Genomic DNA, 16888 nt, shown 5'->3' with positions numbered 1-16888 from the left:
TCTGATTTCCAAAGGTCGTTAGACCATACATAATGCTTGCATTACAGAATTTGAATGGACCAATCCTTTGTTTATGCCAAAATCACAGATTCTCCTAGCCCCTGTCCTCAGTTATCCTCATGCCTTCCCAAATCTTTAGGTTAAGAGAAAGTTACACAAGAAAGACACAAAATTTCTTACCATGATAAGGCATATGATGAGGACCAAATAGTCAGCGAAGAGCATGAGTCAGAAGCCTGGGACCTGAGTTCTTATCGAGACTATGCCACTTTCTGCCTGTAACACCTGGGACAGTTGGCTTCTTTATCTTATCTTTAGTTTCTCATCCGTAAAATGGGGTTAATCATTGGCCGTCTTGCTTAACCGTAATAACCAATACTTTTTTGACTTCATGATTTACTAAGCTCCTTTTCATAATTTTTAAATCTAATTCTCAAACTTTCTCTGAGGATAGGTAAATCTCCCACTTTCACAGGTAAGGATGCTGAGTTCCTTGTGAAGTGAAGTAACTTGTCCAGAGTCACAGAGCCAATAAGCAAGGGAGTGGTCTTGGTACACAGTTTGTGCTTTCTCACACCAGACTTCTTGCCTGCTTGAGGGTTGTTCTGCAAGAGAGCAAGCAATGATTTATGTGAGGGAACATTAAAGGATTTATTTATTTTTATTGTTATTTTTTTTTATTTTCTAATTTACATCTAAGCATATAGTGCTATGATGATTTCAGGAGTAGATTGCAATGATTCATCCCCTACATATGACACCCAGTGCTCATCCCAAGTGTTCTCCTAATGCCCCTTGCCCATTTAGCCCATCCCCCCCATCCACAACCTCTCCAACAACCCTCAGTTTGTTGTCTATATTTAAGAGTGTCTTATGTTTTGTCCCCCTCCTCGCTTATATTATTTTTGCTTCCCTTCCCTTATGTTCATCTGTTTTGTATCTTAAATTTCTCCTATGAGTGAAGTCATATGATATTTGTCTTTCTCTGACTGACTAATTTCACTTAACATAATACCCTCTAGTTCCATCCACGTAGTTGCAAATGGCAAGATTTCATTCTTTTTGATTGCCGAGTAATACTCCATTGTGTGTGTGTGTGTGTGTGTGTGTGTGTGTGTGTGTGTGTGTACACACACACATACATACAGATACATACCACGTCTTCTTTATCCATTCATCTGTTGATGGACATTTGGGCTCTTTCCATACTTTGTTGTCGATAGTGCTGCCATAAACATTGGGGTGCATGTGTCCCTTCAAAACGGCACTCCTATATCCCTTGGATAAATACCTAGTAGTGTCATTGCTGGGTCGTAGGGTAAGAACATTAAAGGGTTTAAAGAACTATGGAAACGTTTACAAATTGGTTACAGTTGCCATTACCTTATGCCATTGATGCTGAGGAGCTAGATCCCTCCCCCCCCCACCACACACACACAGTTTTTCTTCTCTGAAGTTGACATCCCTCTTATAAAATCAAGAGCTCTTCTTAGTTACAGTCGTGTGGTCTGCCATGCGGCAGTCACGGCATAGTTGTGTGAAAATCTTTAGTTGATGATGTCTGGCAAGATGAAGAAAGTCCAGCATCAGATTACTTAGCCTTTGACTTAGACTTGATGAAATACAGCATTCCTTTAGATCAGTACCTAACTATTCAATTAATGGAAACCCACAAATCCCTAAGGTTCCGGGTAAGTAAGCTGTTTGTAGGGAAGATATTTTTTGTTGTCCATGTTAGAGATGCTCCTGAGCCAGTTTAGTCTGGTAATACAAGTCAACAAGAAAGCAAAGCTTGTGTATGTATTCATATAGTTTGTGTATGTATTCATATACTAATAAGTCAGCCAGAAAGCAGAGCTCAAGTATGTATTCATTAGCCTTATGTCATACTTACATTTTATTGATTTCAGTTATTTTAATAAGCATTTACTGAAATCGCTGTGAAGAAAACAGTTGAATCTGACACTAACCCTCTTTTAAAAATCTTAGACTCTGGTAGAATTAAGGCCTTCATAAATAATTATAATAGAGGATAGATAAAAAGTACAGATAAAAGTTCTTGGGGAATATAAAGGTCCAGACTCCTATGTAGCATAACTGAAAAAGCGAAGGTAGGTTGCTGAATATTTGAAAGGTTTCCCAAAAGGACTTTTCAGTTGTTTCGAAGGAAGTTCGTTAAACGATAAAACCCCTTTTTCAAGTTCAGGAACTTGAAATTATTTAAATTATTTAAAGCAAATTTTCAAATCCTCATGAGTTATATTTAGTTTAATGACTGATAAAGTTGAAAATTGAAGACTTTCAGAATTCCTGTATCTACACTTACGGATATTCAGAAACTTAACTGAAGCAATTCAAAGCGAGTTTGCAAAATGCACAACTTTTATTTGCTTTTTCAGCTAGAAGAACAGTCAAAACACATAAGTCAAAAGGAAGATGTGGCTGCATTAAAAAAGCAAATTTATGATTTATCAATGGTAAGAATCAACTTTCACTTACAGAAATACATTTTCTCTTAGATGACTGTTTCTTAGACATAATCATGCTGTTATTTCAGTGTTCCAGGGATGGAAGCATAGAGAGAAATTAATACCGCAGTTAGAGAAAGTCTTTGACATACCTTTGACCAAGGGTGTTACTCAGGCTTTTATCCTCAGTGATACCCCAACTATTGTGAATGTTTTTTTTTAAGTATAAAGCATTGCCTTGGACTTTAAAAAAAATTTTATTAACATTTAAAATTTTTGAGAGACAGAGCACGAGCAGGGGAGGGGCAGAGAGAGAGGGAGATACAGAATCTGAAGCAGGCTCCAGGCTCTGGGCTGTCAGCACAGAGCCTGATGTGGGGCTCAAACTCATGAACCATGATATCATGACCTGAGCCAAAGTCAGACACTTAACTGACTGAGCCCCCCATGCACCCCCATTCCTCTGGATTTTTAAAAAATATTTTTTATTTAATTTTGAGAGAGAAAGAGAGTATGTGCACATGTGTGCACCAGAGTGGGGGAGGGGCAGCAGGCTCTGAGCTGTCAGTGCAGAGCCCCACATGGCCCCAGGCTCGAACTCTGAATGGAACTCACAAATCGAACCTGTGAGATCATGACCTGAGTGGAAGTCAGACGCTTAAGTGACTGAGCCACCCAGGTGCCCCCTATTGTGAATGCTTTTACTTATTTTTTCATTCAAAGCAGTAATGGCATCGCCCTTGAACTTGAAATTGTTAACCCTGTATTCTTACAACTTCAGCTCCGTCTGTGTCCCTGGCTTTGTAGGATGACTGTTATTGCCCTTCTCTTCCTCCAGCGTTCCTCTTTTTGTCCCTTTCTCATCTTTTGCTGACCATACCTTTGCTCTTTCTGTTGCCGCAGTTGACAGCATTTGCATCTGTTTTGTTACCATCCTTAAAATTGTCTTTATTTTGTTTTTAGGTGGACTCTTGAAAGCCAGTAGTGAGCATTTCCTTTATTATGAGTCTAAATATTCTCATTGCAGAGCCAGAAGTGAGCTGGCTGTGCAGAAGTGCCTTTCTTTCTCTGTAGTCATTACTCCGTACCGTTCAGAAGGGAAGCTCCCAGCTTTATGGTCAAAGTGGAATGCACCAGCAGTTCCAAATTTTGCCACATCTTAGTTGGCTTTGTACTTGGATCATGACTTTCTTGTGGAATTGCTTGTTTTTCTTGGATTTTCTGGTTGAGTGTTTGGTTTCTTGTAAAACAAACAAACAAACAAAAAAAACCCCAACTCTGGCATCTTCACGATATCATCCACTGATGCCTTACAGATTCTTATTTATTGTTCCCAATGCATGGAGTTTGTTTTTCTCCTTGAAAATATTAATTTTGGAGTACACAAAGTTTCAGTTCTTATTGGAATGATTGTTTTTCAAACTTGCTCCCCTTATGTCATCCTGTAATTTCTGAGCATTTTAAAAGGTCGCTGGTGTAGGATTCCTGTGCAGCTAGGTAAATAGATCTGTTTACCTCAAGGCCTCTTCCCTGAAAGAGAGTCTTCCTAGGAGCTCTGTGTGTGAAGCTGACTGTCAGACTGTGGGACCCCTGATTACCGGAATGAGTGGGGTATGGATAATCAAGAAGCTGTAGCTAACAGTATCAGGGTCTTCCAGTTATTTTTTAAAAGACGTGCCCTGTATTACTGCCTTGGGAATCAACTATCTGCTATTATTTGCTTAGTATAAAGGGGATGGCCTTGGGGGCGGGGGTGTGCCTTAATATAAAAATTTAATCTCTGTTTTTAGCCCCATTTCCAACTGTCTTCTCCTTTGCCTCCTCCTTTGTTCTATAGCAGAACCTTCAACTCTGCCTCTTCTGTACCTCCTTTGCTCCTGTTCTCTTCCCTTTAGCATATTTCCATCCAGTTTCCATTTTCCAAAAATGTATTTAATTCACTGAATGGTTGAGGGACCCCTCCTCCGTTCTTTTAACTTGTATTGGTTTATTTCATGTTATTTGGTATTTCATGTTAATGGGGTCTCAAAAGGGAAAGAATAGTGCTCAGTCCATCATTTTGAACCAGAAGGCCCCAATGGTTTTTTTTTTTTTTTGAAAAATATGGACATTTTTTAAACCACACTAGTTTATTTTTAAGTGCAAAACTTACAAACATTAGGTGATAGGATTTATTATAAAAACTAGGCAGTCTACTTGGTAACAGGTACTAGTAATTTCACAGAATATTTGTCAGCATTTTTGTAGCTCTCATTGAATAAAACAGATGTTTAAGTATTTGATTGGAGTTTATTTGCCAATAACATGTTAAAGGACCTCATGATCAGGTCTTGACTATTGTTTGGCACCAAATGTCAAGCATTAAAAAAAAAAGAACAGCTTCAAGGATTTAGTTCTTTGAGATTTTAATACTTTATAATAATTTTAAATCACCTTGAATTGATAGTTTGTTGGAATACCAAGATTGGAAGAACGGTGGAGGGGTAAGGTTGGTGCGCGAGGCTCCCCTGCACTTGACTCTCTCAGGTGGAAGACACTTCTGAATCTAACTGCCCGTGCTGTTCCTCTTCTCCAGGAAAATCAGAAAGTTAAGAAAGATCTTTTAGAAGCACAGACAAACATAGCCTTTCTTCAGAGTGAATTAGATGCTTTGAAAAGTGATTATGCTGATCAGAGTCTGAATTCAGAAAGGTATGAAACTCTCCATTTTATTCTTTAGTTTGAGTGGAATGTTTGTTTTGATGACCATTCATGTGAATGAAGCTGAGCTGTGTAATAACTGAAATAAATAAAGAGTTATTTATTAACTTTTGCTGATATGTTCTTTCTAAAGCTTTCACTTTCAGTGTCATGTTTCCTGGTGATTTTTGTGTTTTAATTTTTTTAACAAACATATTAGTTTAGTTATTGAGTGTTTAGGACAGTGCAGGACTTAATAAATACTTAAATTATTGAGACCAGAAGAATATGAAGTGTCAGGAGTCAGTGCTAATTAAGGTGCTTCGAAGGTGGGAATCCTGGCCCTTCAACATATGAAAGGGGAAAAAGTAGCATCTTATTAGTAAGTCATTTCCTTTTGATATGCTTTAGTCTTATTAGTGTGGTGTTAATAACACAAGACCTAACACACACACACACACAAACACATGCATTTATATATATTTGTATATTTATATAGGTAAAGGTGTGCAAATGTATAATGCATGTATTTGTATACACACCCTTGCATGTGAATGCATATATGGATATATGCACAGAATACATACATGTATGTATGTGTATACACATACACATACATTCATATGCACACTCATATATATAAAACACGTACACTTGGGAAAACTATCTTGCTTTTTGTTTTATTTGCTTGTAAACTTTAATCAGAATTAAAGTCCTGTAATGAAAAGCAGCGAAGCAAGTACTTACTGTACACAGGCTCCTAAACTAAATAAGGAGTTATGAGTGTAGAATACATAAAAAAGCAAAGATGTGGTCTCTGCTCTGTGAGAACATCAAATGTTGTTGAGAAAGATTCAAAGCCAAAAGATGACAGAGTTAATGTGAGAGCTAAGCAGTGTCAGGAACAATACCAGCAGCAGTGTTACAGGTGGGCTTCACTGCCATGTGATGGTAGGCAAAATGTACTTTTTATTCAGAAGAAGTGAAAACTTTATTAAAGAGGAGACATTGAGGTTGAAAGGAGTTGGTTTGTGTTGGCTGAAGGGGCAACATCAGCAAGTAACAAAAGTAGCATTACCGTCTGCCGGCCCGTACTTAGTACTTTACTAGTATTAACTCTTTCAGTCCATAGAATATCCTATGACATAGGGACTTTTAGTATTCCTATTTCACAGATGGAAAAAGAGAGTCTCAGAGATGTTCCAGGTGAGGCAGTAACCAAGGCAGAGGCACAAACATAGGGACAGATAAGACTGTTTGGGGAACAGTGCTCAGACGTTTGGACAGAAAAAGATATTTTGAATGGAAAGATAAAAGTTAAACAAAATTAAAAATTTTAAAAGCTAATTTAAGGCTATGATGTAAGGGCCCAGAATTGTTGACTAAGGAACTTAAATTCCTATAGTCCATTGGGAAACTTTGAGCTTTATCATCAAGAGAGTGAGCAGACAGGTTATTGTGAACAAAAGTTGAGAGCCTCAGAGTCTTTGGAAGCTTAGGGATTTGTCCACTTAGGAATGGGGGTAGAATATGGGCTGGTGGTGAGTGGCTGTTTTCAGTGGACGTTATGGGGAGGCAGCCAGGGCTTTGTAATAAAGCAACAGGAATCTCTGAGCATAGGTTTATAGCAGATGGAGAAAGCCTGGTCCTGTGGACTCCTCTGCGGTCCAGGGTGAGGAGGGGAGGCCCAGGCAAGGAGAGGAGAAGGAATCACAAGGCAGGAGAAGGTAGCTGGGTTGGGATTGTGTAAGGCAGGGAATAAGCAGGGAAGGGTCAGAGGTGAGAGAGCAGGCTGGATTGAAGGGACTGGTGATGAGTGCCTGGGGAGAGTGGACTTAGCAGAAGGGGAGGGGTCATGATGTTCTGGGAGGAACACAGCCAGAAACTTGCACAGGAAGCAGAGGGGATGTGCTGACGACACAGAGGAACCGAGCAGGAGCGCGGGAAGCGCAGGGAGCTAGAAAACCAGGGCCAGGGACACATCTTTGAGAAAGGGGGTCTGGGAAGATAGGTACAGGTGAGGCAGGACTGAATACCTAATTCTTGTTCAAACATAAAATATGATTTTACAGGGATCTGCAAATAATCCAAGAGTACACAGAAGATCGAAATAGTCTTGAGAGGCAAATTGAAATACTCCAGTAAGTTCTCATATAAAATGCTCATTACATCTACATTTTCCTAATGTTTTGTTAATAAGAGCCGTGCCACATCTGACACAAGTTGCCATATACTGGGTTTGCGGATATATGCTCGTTTCTTCTCGCCATGCTGCCTCCAGCACATCCACTTGGTTTTCTCATGCTTTTAATCCTAAGTAAACTATTCAAATCCAGAGGCTAGAGTATAATTTTCTAAAATCCCTCGCAAGTCAGGTGGTATGTTATAATACCTCTGTAAAGACTAAGGGCTGTGACCTCAGAGGTTTCCTCTGCAGCCCAGCAGAGGTGGTCAGGAGTCCTGTTAGCTCATGCCACAGCACCAGGTACAAAGGATCATTCTTTCCCAGTGTATTGTTCTTGATGACACGGCTATTTTTCTTAGGTTTTTTTTTTTTTTTTAACCCTACTGGAAATATTATACCCACCCTGTCATCTTCGCTCCTGAGTTACTATAATTCTAGCCTGTGAGGGCCTTCTCCACAAAACCTTCCCCTCCTCCACCCTGCTCTCTTTTCTATCCAGGTATTTTCTTCTGGTTTGTCTTCCCAAAGGAAGTAAGGTCAGGCTTGCCAAGTTTTGTTGTTGTTGTTGTTGTTGTTTGTTTGTTTTTAAATTTTTTTAATGTTTATTTTTGAGAGTGAGAGAGAGGGTGTGAGTGAGGGAGGGGCAGAAAGAGAGGGAGATACAGAATCTGAAGCGGGCTCCAGGCTCTGAGCTGTCAGCACAGAGCCCAATGCAGGGCTCAAACTCACGAACGTTGAGATCATGACCTGAGCCGATGTCGGATGCCTAACTCACTGAGCCACCCAGGAGCCCCTGTTGTTTTGTTTTGTTTTTTTTCACCATTTACAATGCTTATTAATTCTCACCTGTAGCAGGTACAGGGTTGACATAGTAACTCTGTTCATTCATTTATTCATTCATTCAACAGATTTACATTCATTACCTTTTATGGGTCAGGTGTTCCAGGAGCTGAGGATGGAGTACAAGTAAAAAAAAAAGAAAAAAAAAAGTCTCTCTAGATATGGGGCTCATCTAGGGAAAGAGAATGGAAACTGATCAATAATTATAGAAATAAACATAAAATGCTGGAGAGGAGGTGGGACAGGGGGAAGGGACGTGTCCCCTAGGGGCATACAGGACAGAGCTTCCTCCTAACCAGGAAGGTCCAGAAAGTGTTCTGGCAGGTGCAGCAGTTGAGCTGAGATCTGAAGGGTAGATAAGCCTTCAGTAGGAAAAGATTGGCTGCTCTCAGGCAGGGGCTCTGTTATTGTCCTCATTTTTTAGAAGAGGTTGCCGAGGCTTTGACGGCTTAAATGACTTCCATAAATTATATGGAAAGTACATGCCTGTGTTGGGATTTGAATCCACAGTCAACATTGGAACCTTAACTGGTACCTGGGCAGTGGCAGGCCATGAGTAGGATGTGGGAATAGCCAGGAGGAGAAAGAAGTGTGATAAAACACATCGCATCCACACCTGGCTGGGACACGCGCAGGGGGCCAGCTGGGTCCAGGCACTTAGGGAACAGAGACCTGCAGGAAACCTACTCACACTGTGAACCTACCTGAGGGAGGGGATTCCACAGCATAGCTAATTCCTTCCTTAAATGCCTCCAAACCTTTAAAAGAAGTGATTCACCAAGTTGTAGTTCTAGTAATGAATTATGATCTCAGTTGATGAGGTTTGAAGGGGAGTGGTACAAAGTTGCAAGAGGTGGTAAGTAATTCCATAGAATGAACATGAGAGCCTGCAAAGGCAGTGATTTTCACCCCCACTTTCCTTATCTATCTATCTAATTTATCTGCTCTGTAGAACAGCTAACCGGAAACTGCATGACAGTAATGACGGCCTGAGGAGTGCCCTTGAAAACAGTTACAGCAAGTTCAACAGATCTTTGGTATGCAAGTAGAATTTTATTTTATTTTTTTTAAATTTTAACATTTATGTATCTTTGAGAGACAGAGAGAGAGTGTGAGTGGGGGAGGGGCAGAGAGAGAGGGAGACACAGAATCTGAAGCAGGCCCCAGACTCGGGGCTGTCAGCACAGAGCCTGATGTGGGGCTTGAACTCACGAACCGTAAGATCATGACCAGAGCTGAAGTCAGATGCTTAACTGACTGAGCCACCCAGGAGCCCCGCAAGTAGAATTTTAGAATACATTTTGTTCCTTCTTGTAGTGGGATATTTTGATGAAAATAATGTATTTTCTTTTTAAAGTATTTTGTTTGTTTGTTTGTTTTGAGAGAAAGAGAGCAAGCATGAACAGGGAGGGGTAGAGAGAGAGGAAGAGAGAAAATCTCAAGCAGGACCCCACTGGCAGGACAGAACCCGATGTGGGGCTTGGACTCATGAACAGTGAGGCCATGACCTGAGCCAAGACCAAGAGTCAGACTTGCTTAATGGACTTAGCTGCCCAGGCACCCCACAAATCATGTATTTTCTTAAAGGGGAACTTACAATAATGAGAAACTATTCCATTTAATGAGAAGAAGCAACATTTTCCCAAATTAAAAAATATGCCACCCCTCTGTAGACATAAATACCTAGATGTTAACTGACTCTCTGTTAGATGTTCAGGGAAACCAGAGAAAGATGTATAAAGTGTGACCTGGGTCCCGGAAGAGTTTATAATGTAGTGGGGAGTTAAGATGTGCATGGATGGCAATAATATAAGAAAAAGTGGGAAATCTTATAGAAGTACAAAGAAAATACTGCTCATTTCTGAGGAGGGAGAACGCACTTCTGACTGAGGCATGCATTTAGACACAGTAAGTATTTTCTATGGTGGTAAGATTATCAGAGTGGAGGTATTAGTTTTAAAACCCTGCTGTGGAAACAAGCTAAGCCCTTCTTGGAAATTTGGGGAACTTCCCCAGAGGGCACATGCCAGAAATCCTCCTCTCCCACTTTTGGAGGTCAGCTTCCAGTTTGGGGTTCCTATGCAGTAGCTTTACATATGGACAGGTCAGTCACTCGGCCAAATTATGGTTTGAGAAGAAAGAAATCCAAAGAAGTTGGTATTGCAGGGTCCTGGCAGATGTGGGGAACCGGGATACCCCTTTATCGCTTTTGCAGTAAGGCTTGGACCGAAGACACAATGAGGCAAGGGTACTGTGTGCAGGTGCCTTGTTGGAAGTTTTTATCTCAGCGTCCGTACTCAATACTTACTCATGTAGGACACCAAGATTTGAATTACAGTGGAAGGTAACTAGTGTGTTGTATATATGTGTATATGTATATGTACTATATGTACCTGGCATAACAAAAAATTGCTTATATATTTTTTGTATTGCAGCGCATAAATAATATATCACCAGGGAATACAATTTCTAGAAGCAGTCCCAAATTTAATGGTCATTCCCCTCAACCTCTGGGCTATGACAGGTATGTTAACACCTACTTACTTTTTGTTTGAATTCTGGATCAAAGTTAAAAGGAAAGTCAATTTCCTTAAAGGTGAATTAATAAAATAGTAGAATCTACTTTGGGCACAAATTTCTATTTTCTGCTATGGTATTTTAAATTTCTGAAACCTGTAAAAATTCCAAGTAAAAATGTCCCAGAGAGGGCAAAGTAGTTTCCTTAAGATGTTATCATGACTTGATTTTACATGTGCTCCCCATTACCTCATCCCTCATCAGGTCGTGTTCCTTAGAAATGGACTCTGAGTGCTGTTTCAGGGAAATAAATGGAATTACAGTGTAAGATGTTGATGTATGTGTGGTATATGATTTTGAGACTCTTGGCGTGATCTGTAAATGTTTAATAGCTCAGCATAATATGTAAGCTGTGTTCAAGGGCAGGGAAACTTTAAAAACAAATAGAAATATGACTAGTAGGTGTTGGTGAGCTATTGTATTGAAGCTGAAGTGAGAATTTACCTCTATTCTGAATCATATGAAGTGAAGTATTGGTCCTAGCTTGAGATCTAGTGATAAGGACTGAAAGGTTACATGTATGTATACATGTGTGTACAAACACATATGTTCTTTGTTTTACTTAAAAAGTTAACTTTGGAGTGTATCAAAGTTTGTGAATAGAAGTGAGCACATAAACTCTAGGTTTCCAGCTCTCCATTTCCAGTGCAACCCTCCAATTCATGTTCATTCCCTTTGCATTTGAGAACTTTTGTTCTCAAGAATAATGTACTTACTATCCCGGAGATAGCAAGATGGTCAGGTCCCCTTTCAGAAAGGTTTGTTACCAAGGCTTATTGGTGGTCACTTTTAGGAAAATTCTATCCAGGTATCAGAAGTTTTGTTGCTCACTGATTTGTGAAATAATAAATGTGGATGGTTTATAGACTTGTAGGCAACTTGGTTGCTCTGTTACTAAGCAGTAGACATTTTTTATCTTTATTTAAATTTTTTTTTAAATGTTCATTTTTTGAGAGAGAGAGAGAGAGAGCAAGGGAGGGGCAGAGAGAGGGAGAATCTGAAGCAGGCTCCAGGCTGTGAGCTGCCAGCACAGCTTAACCAACTGAGCCACCCAGGCTCCTTCTTTTTAACAATGTGTGGGTGCAATGTGCTTTTTCTGGACTGATATTTAAGATCAATTCTAAGCACATAAGGGAAAAGATACATAACTGAAAACTATTTCAGAAATTTTACCATAGTTCTTTCTGGAAAAGATTACACACTATGGGTAAGACTGAATAGTACTGGACTAAGAACTCCTCAACAGTAGGTTCTAAGGGACAAAGTCATCACACGCCTGTGGCTCAGAGAGATAAGAGCATAGCACTCAGGTGCTCATCACCCTGAATAGGAACCAGTGGGCCAGTAGGGTCTGGACTGATGTCCCCTTTGGAGGGTCATTAATTTGATGTAAGAAATCAACATTTAAATTTACTTTTTGATGCTAATATAAAAACTCAAAAGCACATTGTGAATTTTATTGCTTTTGTGGCCTTACTGGGTTTTAACTTGTCTATTTGTTTTAGTTTTGTGTTTTCTCTAAGATCTGTAACAAAAATATGACTTGTTCTATATTTGTACATATTTAATTATGATGAAAATATTCTTTGGGGAAATAAGAATAGTTTACTTTTAAAAGAGTATGTCTGGAACTTGATTTTGAGAAAGTCTGATCTGTACCTATATTTTTAATTTGGAGTCTAGATATTCATGGAAGTGATTTCTCAATTCAGGATTTCACTTCTTCATTCCTTATCAAAAATCTGAATAAGTTTTTAAAAAAAGTTCTGATCAATAATTACATGGAGCTGAAGTAGTTTGTACTATATTATGAGTATGGTTTTCTTAGTTTCCTTATAGTGTTACCTAAATCAGTTTTAGAAGGAGAGTTTCATAAATTATAAAACAACAAGAAAATGTACACACACACACACACACACACACACACACACACACACAGAGATAGCTAGCTACAGATATGGTGTGAATACATGCCCCAGGATATGAGCAACATATTTAGGGAGAGTTTGGTGGTTTAAGTTATTACCTTTTTAATTAATTTGACACATTTGCTAATGGCACCAAAATATTTTTGAGTTCTCAGATTTATATGGCTTATATTTACTTATATTTGAGATCACCTTCTGTTTTCTAAGCATATTAATCTCTTAATATTTTTATCTCTGTACACTTATATACCCTGCCCATTTCTCCATTCTGATGAGATGGTCTATTCCAAGTGGCCAGAATGGTCCCCAGAGTATAGTGGTGACTAAATGAGTTATAGCCCTTGCTTTTATTTCAACATAAACTTAGGTTTTTGTGAAAATCAAATGGAAAAGCAAAAGTATTTAGGGAAATAATGTGGTTTCTTTTGATTCTCCTGTTTGATGTTAATTTCTGCCTCACTTATAAGATGTTAGAGAGTTTGATAAATGGAAACATCCATAGAAGTCAGGGGATCTAGCCTTTATCCAAGTACCTTTCCTATAGGAGTCTTTCTAGACTCTGTATCAACACCTACTGGCAGAAAGCTCCCAGGTCATATTACAGTACCATACCTTTCTAATTGCCTGTCATTTTTCACCATGTTGTTTAGAAGTATGACTCCTGGAAAAGTTTATCAGTTGGCCCTTATTTTGTCTTGTGCAACTTGAGAGAATGTATTCTTCTTCATTATGTGTCAGCTCTTTGAGTATTTGAGGAGAGAAACTGTTAAGACTTAAGCTGAGCTCACGAGACTTAAGCTGAGTTCACGGAACTATTTCTTGTATCTGAGTCTCATGTCACCATAGATGCCTTCGCTGTCCAGGTTCTCAGCATCTCTTTTAAGTAGAGAGTTATCCAGAAATGGACAAGCTGTTTGGAATATGTTCCGAACACATCAGAGTAAAAAGGTTCACATGTTCTGCATACATTTTTCTTAACTCAACTTGAGATTGCATTTATGCCCTGGACACTGTAATTCCTTTTGTATCAGGAAATAAAGTGATTTTAAAAACAGCTTCATTTTTGTTAAATGTTTGATTTGAATATCTTTATGTTAACTGATTGTTGCATGGAATGAACTGATATTGCTTTGAACATTTTGTTTCCCCTGATGCATAATCATGGAATACACTGTGGTTCTTGGCCAAAGCTAGAGTGTTGATCTTCTGGAGTCCACTGCTGTGTGGTCCTGAGCTTTGTGAGCTCTCCGGTAAATCTCTCTTCCCCTTTGTCACCAGGTCATCCCGCTCTTCCTATGTGGATGAGGACTGTGACTCGTTGGCCCTCTGTGATCCAATGCAGAGAATGAATTGTGAGGTTGACAGCCTGCCTGAGAGCTGCTTCGACAGCGGCTTGTCTACCCTGAGAGACTCCAATGAGTACGACTCAGAGGTGGAGTACAAGCACCAGAGGGGACTTCAGAGGTCACACGGCATGCAGGAGAGCTTTGCGGGCGATGCTTCAGACACAGACGTAAGCCCCAGAAATCATGGTCTCCTGGGCCTTACCTTTGATAGAAATCTGTCACCCCGTTTGACTTGTATCCGTCATGGGAATACAACTTAACGGTTATAAATATGAAACATAGTCAGCCGAATGGTTTTTCCCTCCACCAAGTTGGGAAGATATTCTCACAGATTGCCATTCGGGGCTACTCTGTTCCCTAACAGCACTGACTATAGATTCAGCTACTTATTTTTCTTCTCTCTAATCCATGATGTATATGTGTAATGAGAGACTTTGTTTTTTAATCGCTGCCTTAAAAAAAAAATTAGGTTCCTGATATAAGAGATGAAGAGACGTTTGGTGCAGAAGGCGTGGCTTCCATCTTGGACTGGAAGCCCCAGGGGCCCTCTAGTGAAGGCAGCATTGTCAGTTCTTCGAGAAAGCCCATCTCGGCACTGTCACCACCGGTAGGTAGTTGCTGAGGTATTTTATTCATGAACACTGTGTCATATAACTTTTCAGGAAGAAAACTGGCATGACCTTTATCACCCACTGTGGCTTTTGTCCCCTAGACAGACATGGTGGATGGTAACCATAAATCTTCCAGCTCACAGAAGGCTTACAAGATTGTGCTTGCTGGAGATGCTGCAGTGGGGAAGTCTAGTTTCCTCATGAGACTTTGCAAGAATGAATTTCGAGGAAATACAAGTGCCACTTTGGGTATGGTTCCTTCTTCAGTTGATAATGGGGAGATGACCTTGTTTAGCTTGAGTTTATTTTCTTTAGAGATTAGATACACAGATATACAGATCTCTCTCTGTATACGTACATGCGTGTGTGTGTGTGTGTGTGTGTGTGTGTGTGTGTGTGTGTCTCCTTGTCTGTAGAATGGTCCTCTTCTGTTTTAGTGAAGGCCCAACTTTAGGAAAAGAAGACTGACAAAGGACAAAGATAATCTACTTAGCCGGTCAGAAAAACTGAACCAAGTTCAGAGCTAGAGATTCATTTGTTCAGCAAACATTTCCTGGGTTCTGCTATGAGCCAAATGCAGTTGTAGGTGCTGAGGGCACACAATGAACAGTCAACTAAAACCTAGCCTCGAAGGAAGCTACATCCCAAAGGACGGGAGTCGGTGAAAAACAAATAAAAAAATATGAGGTTTGGAGAGAGGCGAAATCTCACACAGGGTGGCCAGGGAAAGCTTTTCTGATAAGATGTCACTTGTTGATAAAGTGACATTATTAATGGCCAGTTTGTCATGGTCAAAATCATAGGCAGGTGTATGATCCCTCCCCTCCTTTACAATGGAATACATGAGTAAATACTTCTGAGAACAAGAAAAGAAGTGTCCTGATTTCCCAGATTTGCATAATAATCAGTAAATAGGGTTGAAGATATGCAAATTATCATTCACTTTTGTTCTTCATCTAAGAGTTCTTATTTTGATAACTGGAAATATTAGAACAGATTGATTACCCTCTTCACAGTGGGTGTCTTTGTAAATTTATGGTCCTTTGTTACATACCCTTCAAGATAACAAAGCTGAAAGTTCACTGTAATTTGATTCATAAAAAGACTGCAGTGTTTTGTTCAGTTGCTAAAGAGCATGGCACGTATGTGTGTCTTACCCGTATACACACTCATACACATGCACATACATACACATATGCACATGTTTATGTGCACACAAGCACATACACATGTACACACACAAACACAGAGACATAACTGAGTTCGTCTGATTACCCAAGCAAATAGAACATAGATTTTCCTTTTGTCCATAGATTAAATCCTTCCCCAAGTCAGCCAACCTGCAGATGGTACATCTGTGTGCACACGTGTGGTCTGACTTGTAATTAGTATCTGAAGGTCAGTCTCCTTGAAGGCCACATTCATTCCTGTTTACCTCACTGAGCTTGGGCTTATTGGCTTTTGTCTTATCCCAGTAGTGCTTGAGAGTAAAAGAACAATAGAATTATTTACATCATGTTCCCTCATGTTCTCTTATAATTCCTTCTTAGGAGTTGATTTTCAAATGAAAACTCTCATTGTGGATGGAGAGCGAACGGTCCTGCAGCTCTGGGATACAGCCGGTCAGGAGAGGCAAGTGCTTTGTTTGGTGCTTCGGGCTCTGCTTAGGTTTGCCTAGACAAGCCTCCTAAGGTGCTTGGTGTTTTTTTCTGCTCGTGATCATGTAATTATATTACAATTTCAGGAATGCACACTTTTTGCTACATTCTTCCCTCCTTCACTTACCTGTCAGTTGTCCTTGGCGATCTTTAGGCTTCCTCTGAGCCTGTGTTGACTTGGGAAAAAGAGAAGAAGGGAATTTAGGTGACCCAGCAGTCCAAATGCAGTGTCAGTGGGGGCAGGTACTTAGTCGGGTACAGTAAGTGATGGAAAAGAGAATCTGTCCGCTTCCTTCAGTTCAAGGGCAGAGGCACAAACTAAATGGAAGACTCATGTTGGGTGGCATTGCCTTATCTTGCATTCATTGCCAATGACCATAAGTATTAAGCACAGGTTTTAATCTTGTCTAACTCTTTGGAAATAGAATCTCTCCAGTTGTTCAACTAAGTTTGGGTGCTGCCTGCCTGTGTACCAGGCACTACTCAGGCTGCTAAGATTCAGCAGGGAACAGACACAGATATGTAAAAGCTGTTCACCCGGAGCTCATATTCTGGAGCAGGCTGAGTTTCAACGTTGAAAAAACATTCATGGGGCG

The 16888-nt window shown here is 39.9% G+C and overlaps 1 protein-coding gene across 4 annotated transcripts in view; it reads left to right on the top strand.

The window, feature by feature from the left end:
- Window positions 1-16888, top strand: part of RASEF (RAS and EF-hand domain containing) — a 79259-nt gene that overhangs the window by 43857 nt on the left and 18514 nt on the right. For 2 of the 4 annotated variants that reach the window (XM_019423568.2, XM_019423565.2), the window contains exons 5-13: window positions 2400-2477; window positions 5044-5159; window positions 7220-7288; window positions 9125-9209; window positions 10608-10696; window positions 13956-14190; window positions 14493-14630; window positions 14736-14883; window positions 16185-16266. In XM_019423568.2, coding sequence (XP_019279113.2) covers window positions 2400-2477; window positions 5044-5159; window positions 7220-7288; window positions 9125-9209; window positions 10608-10696; window positions 13956-14190; window positions 14493-14630; window positions 14736-14883; window positions 16185-16266 — 1040 coding nt within the window. The remainder of the gene's footprint in view (window positions 1-2399; window positions 2478-5043; window positions 5160-7219; window positions 7289-9124; window positions 9210-10607; window positions 10697-13955; window positions 14191-14492; window positions 14631-14735; window positions 14884-16184; window positions 16267-16888) is intronic. The other 2 variants (XM_019423567.2, XM_019423566.2) reach the window with 2 other exon arrangements.

Source organism: Panthera pardus, unplaced genomic scaffold (genome assembly GCF_024362965.1).
Source record: "Panthera pardus isolate Hobbes unplaced genomic scaffold, ASM2436296v1 HiC_scaffold_20, whole genome shotgun sequence".
Taxonomy (NCBI): Eukaryota; Metazoa; Chordata; class Mammalia; order Carnivora; family Felidae; genus Panthera; species Panthera pardus.
This window is presented reverse-complemented; position numbering and strand designations above follow the sequence as displayed.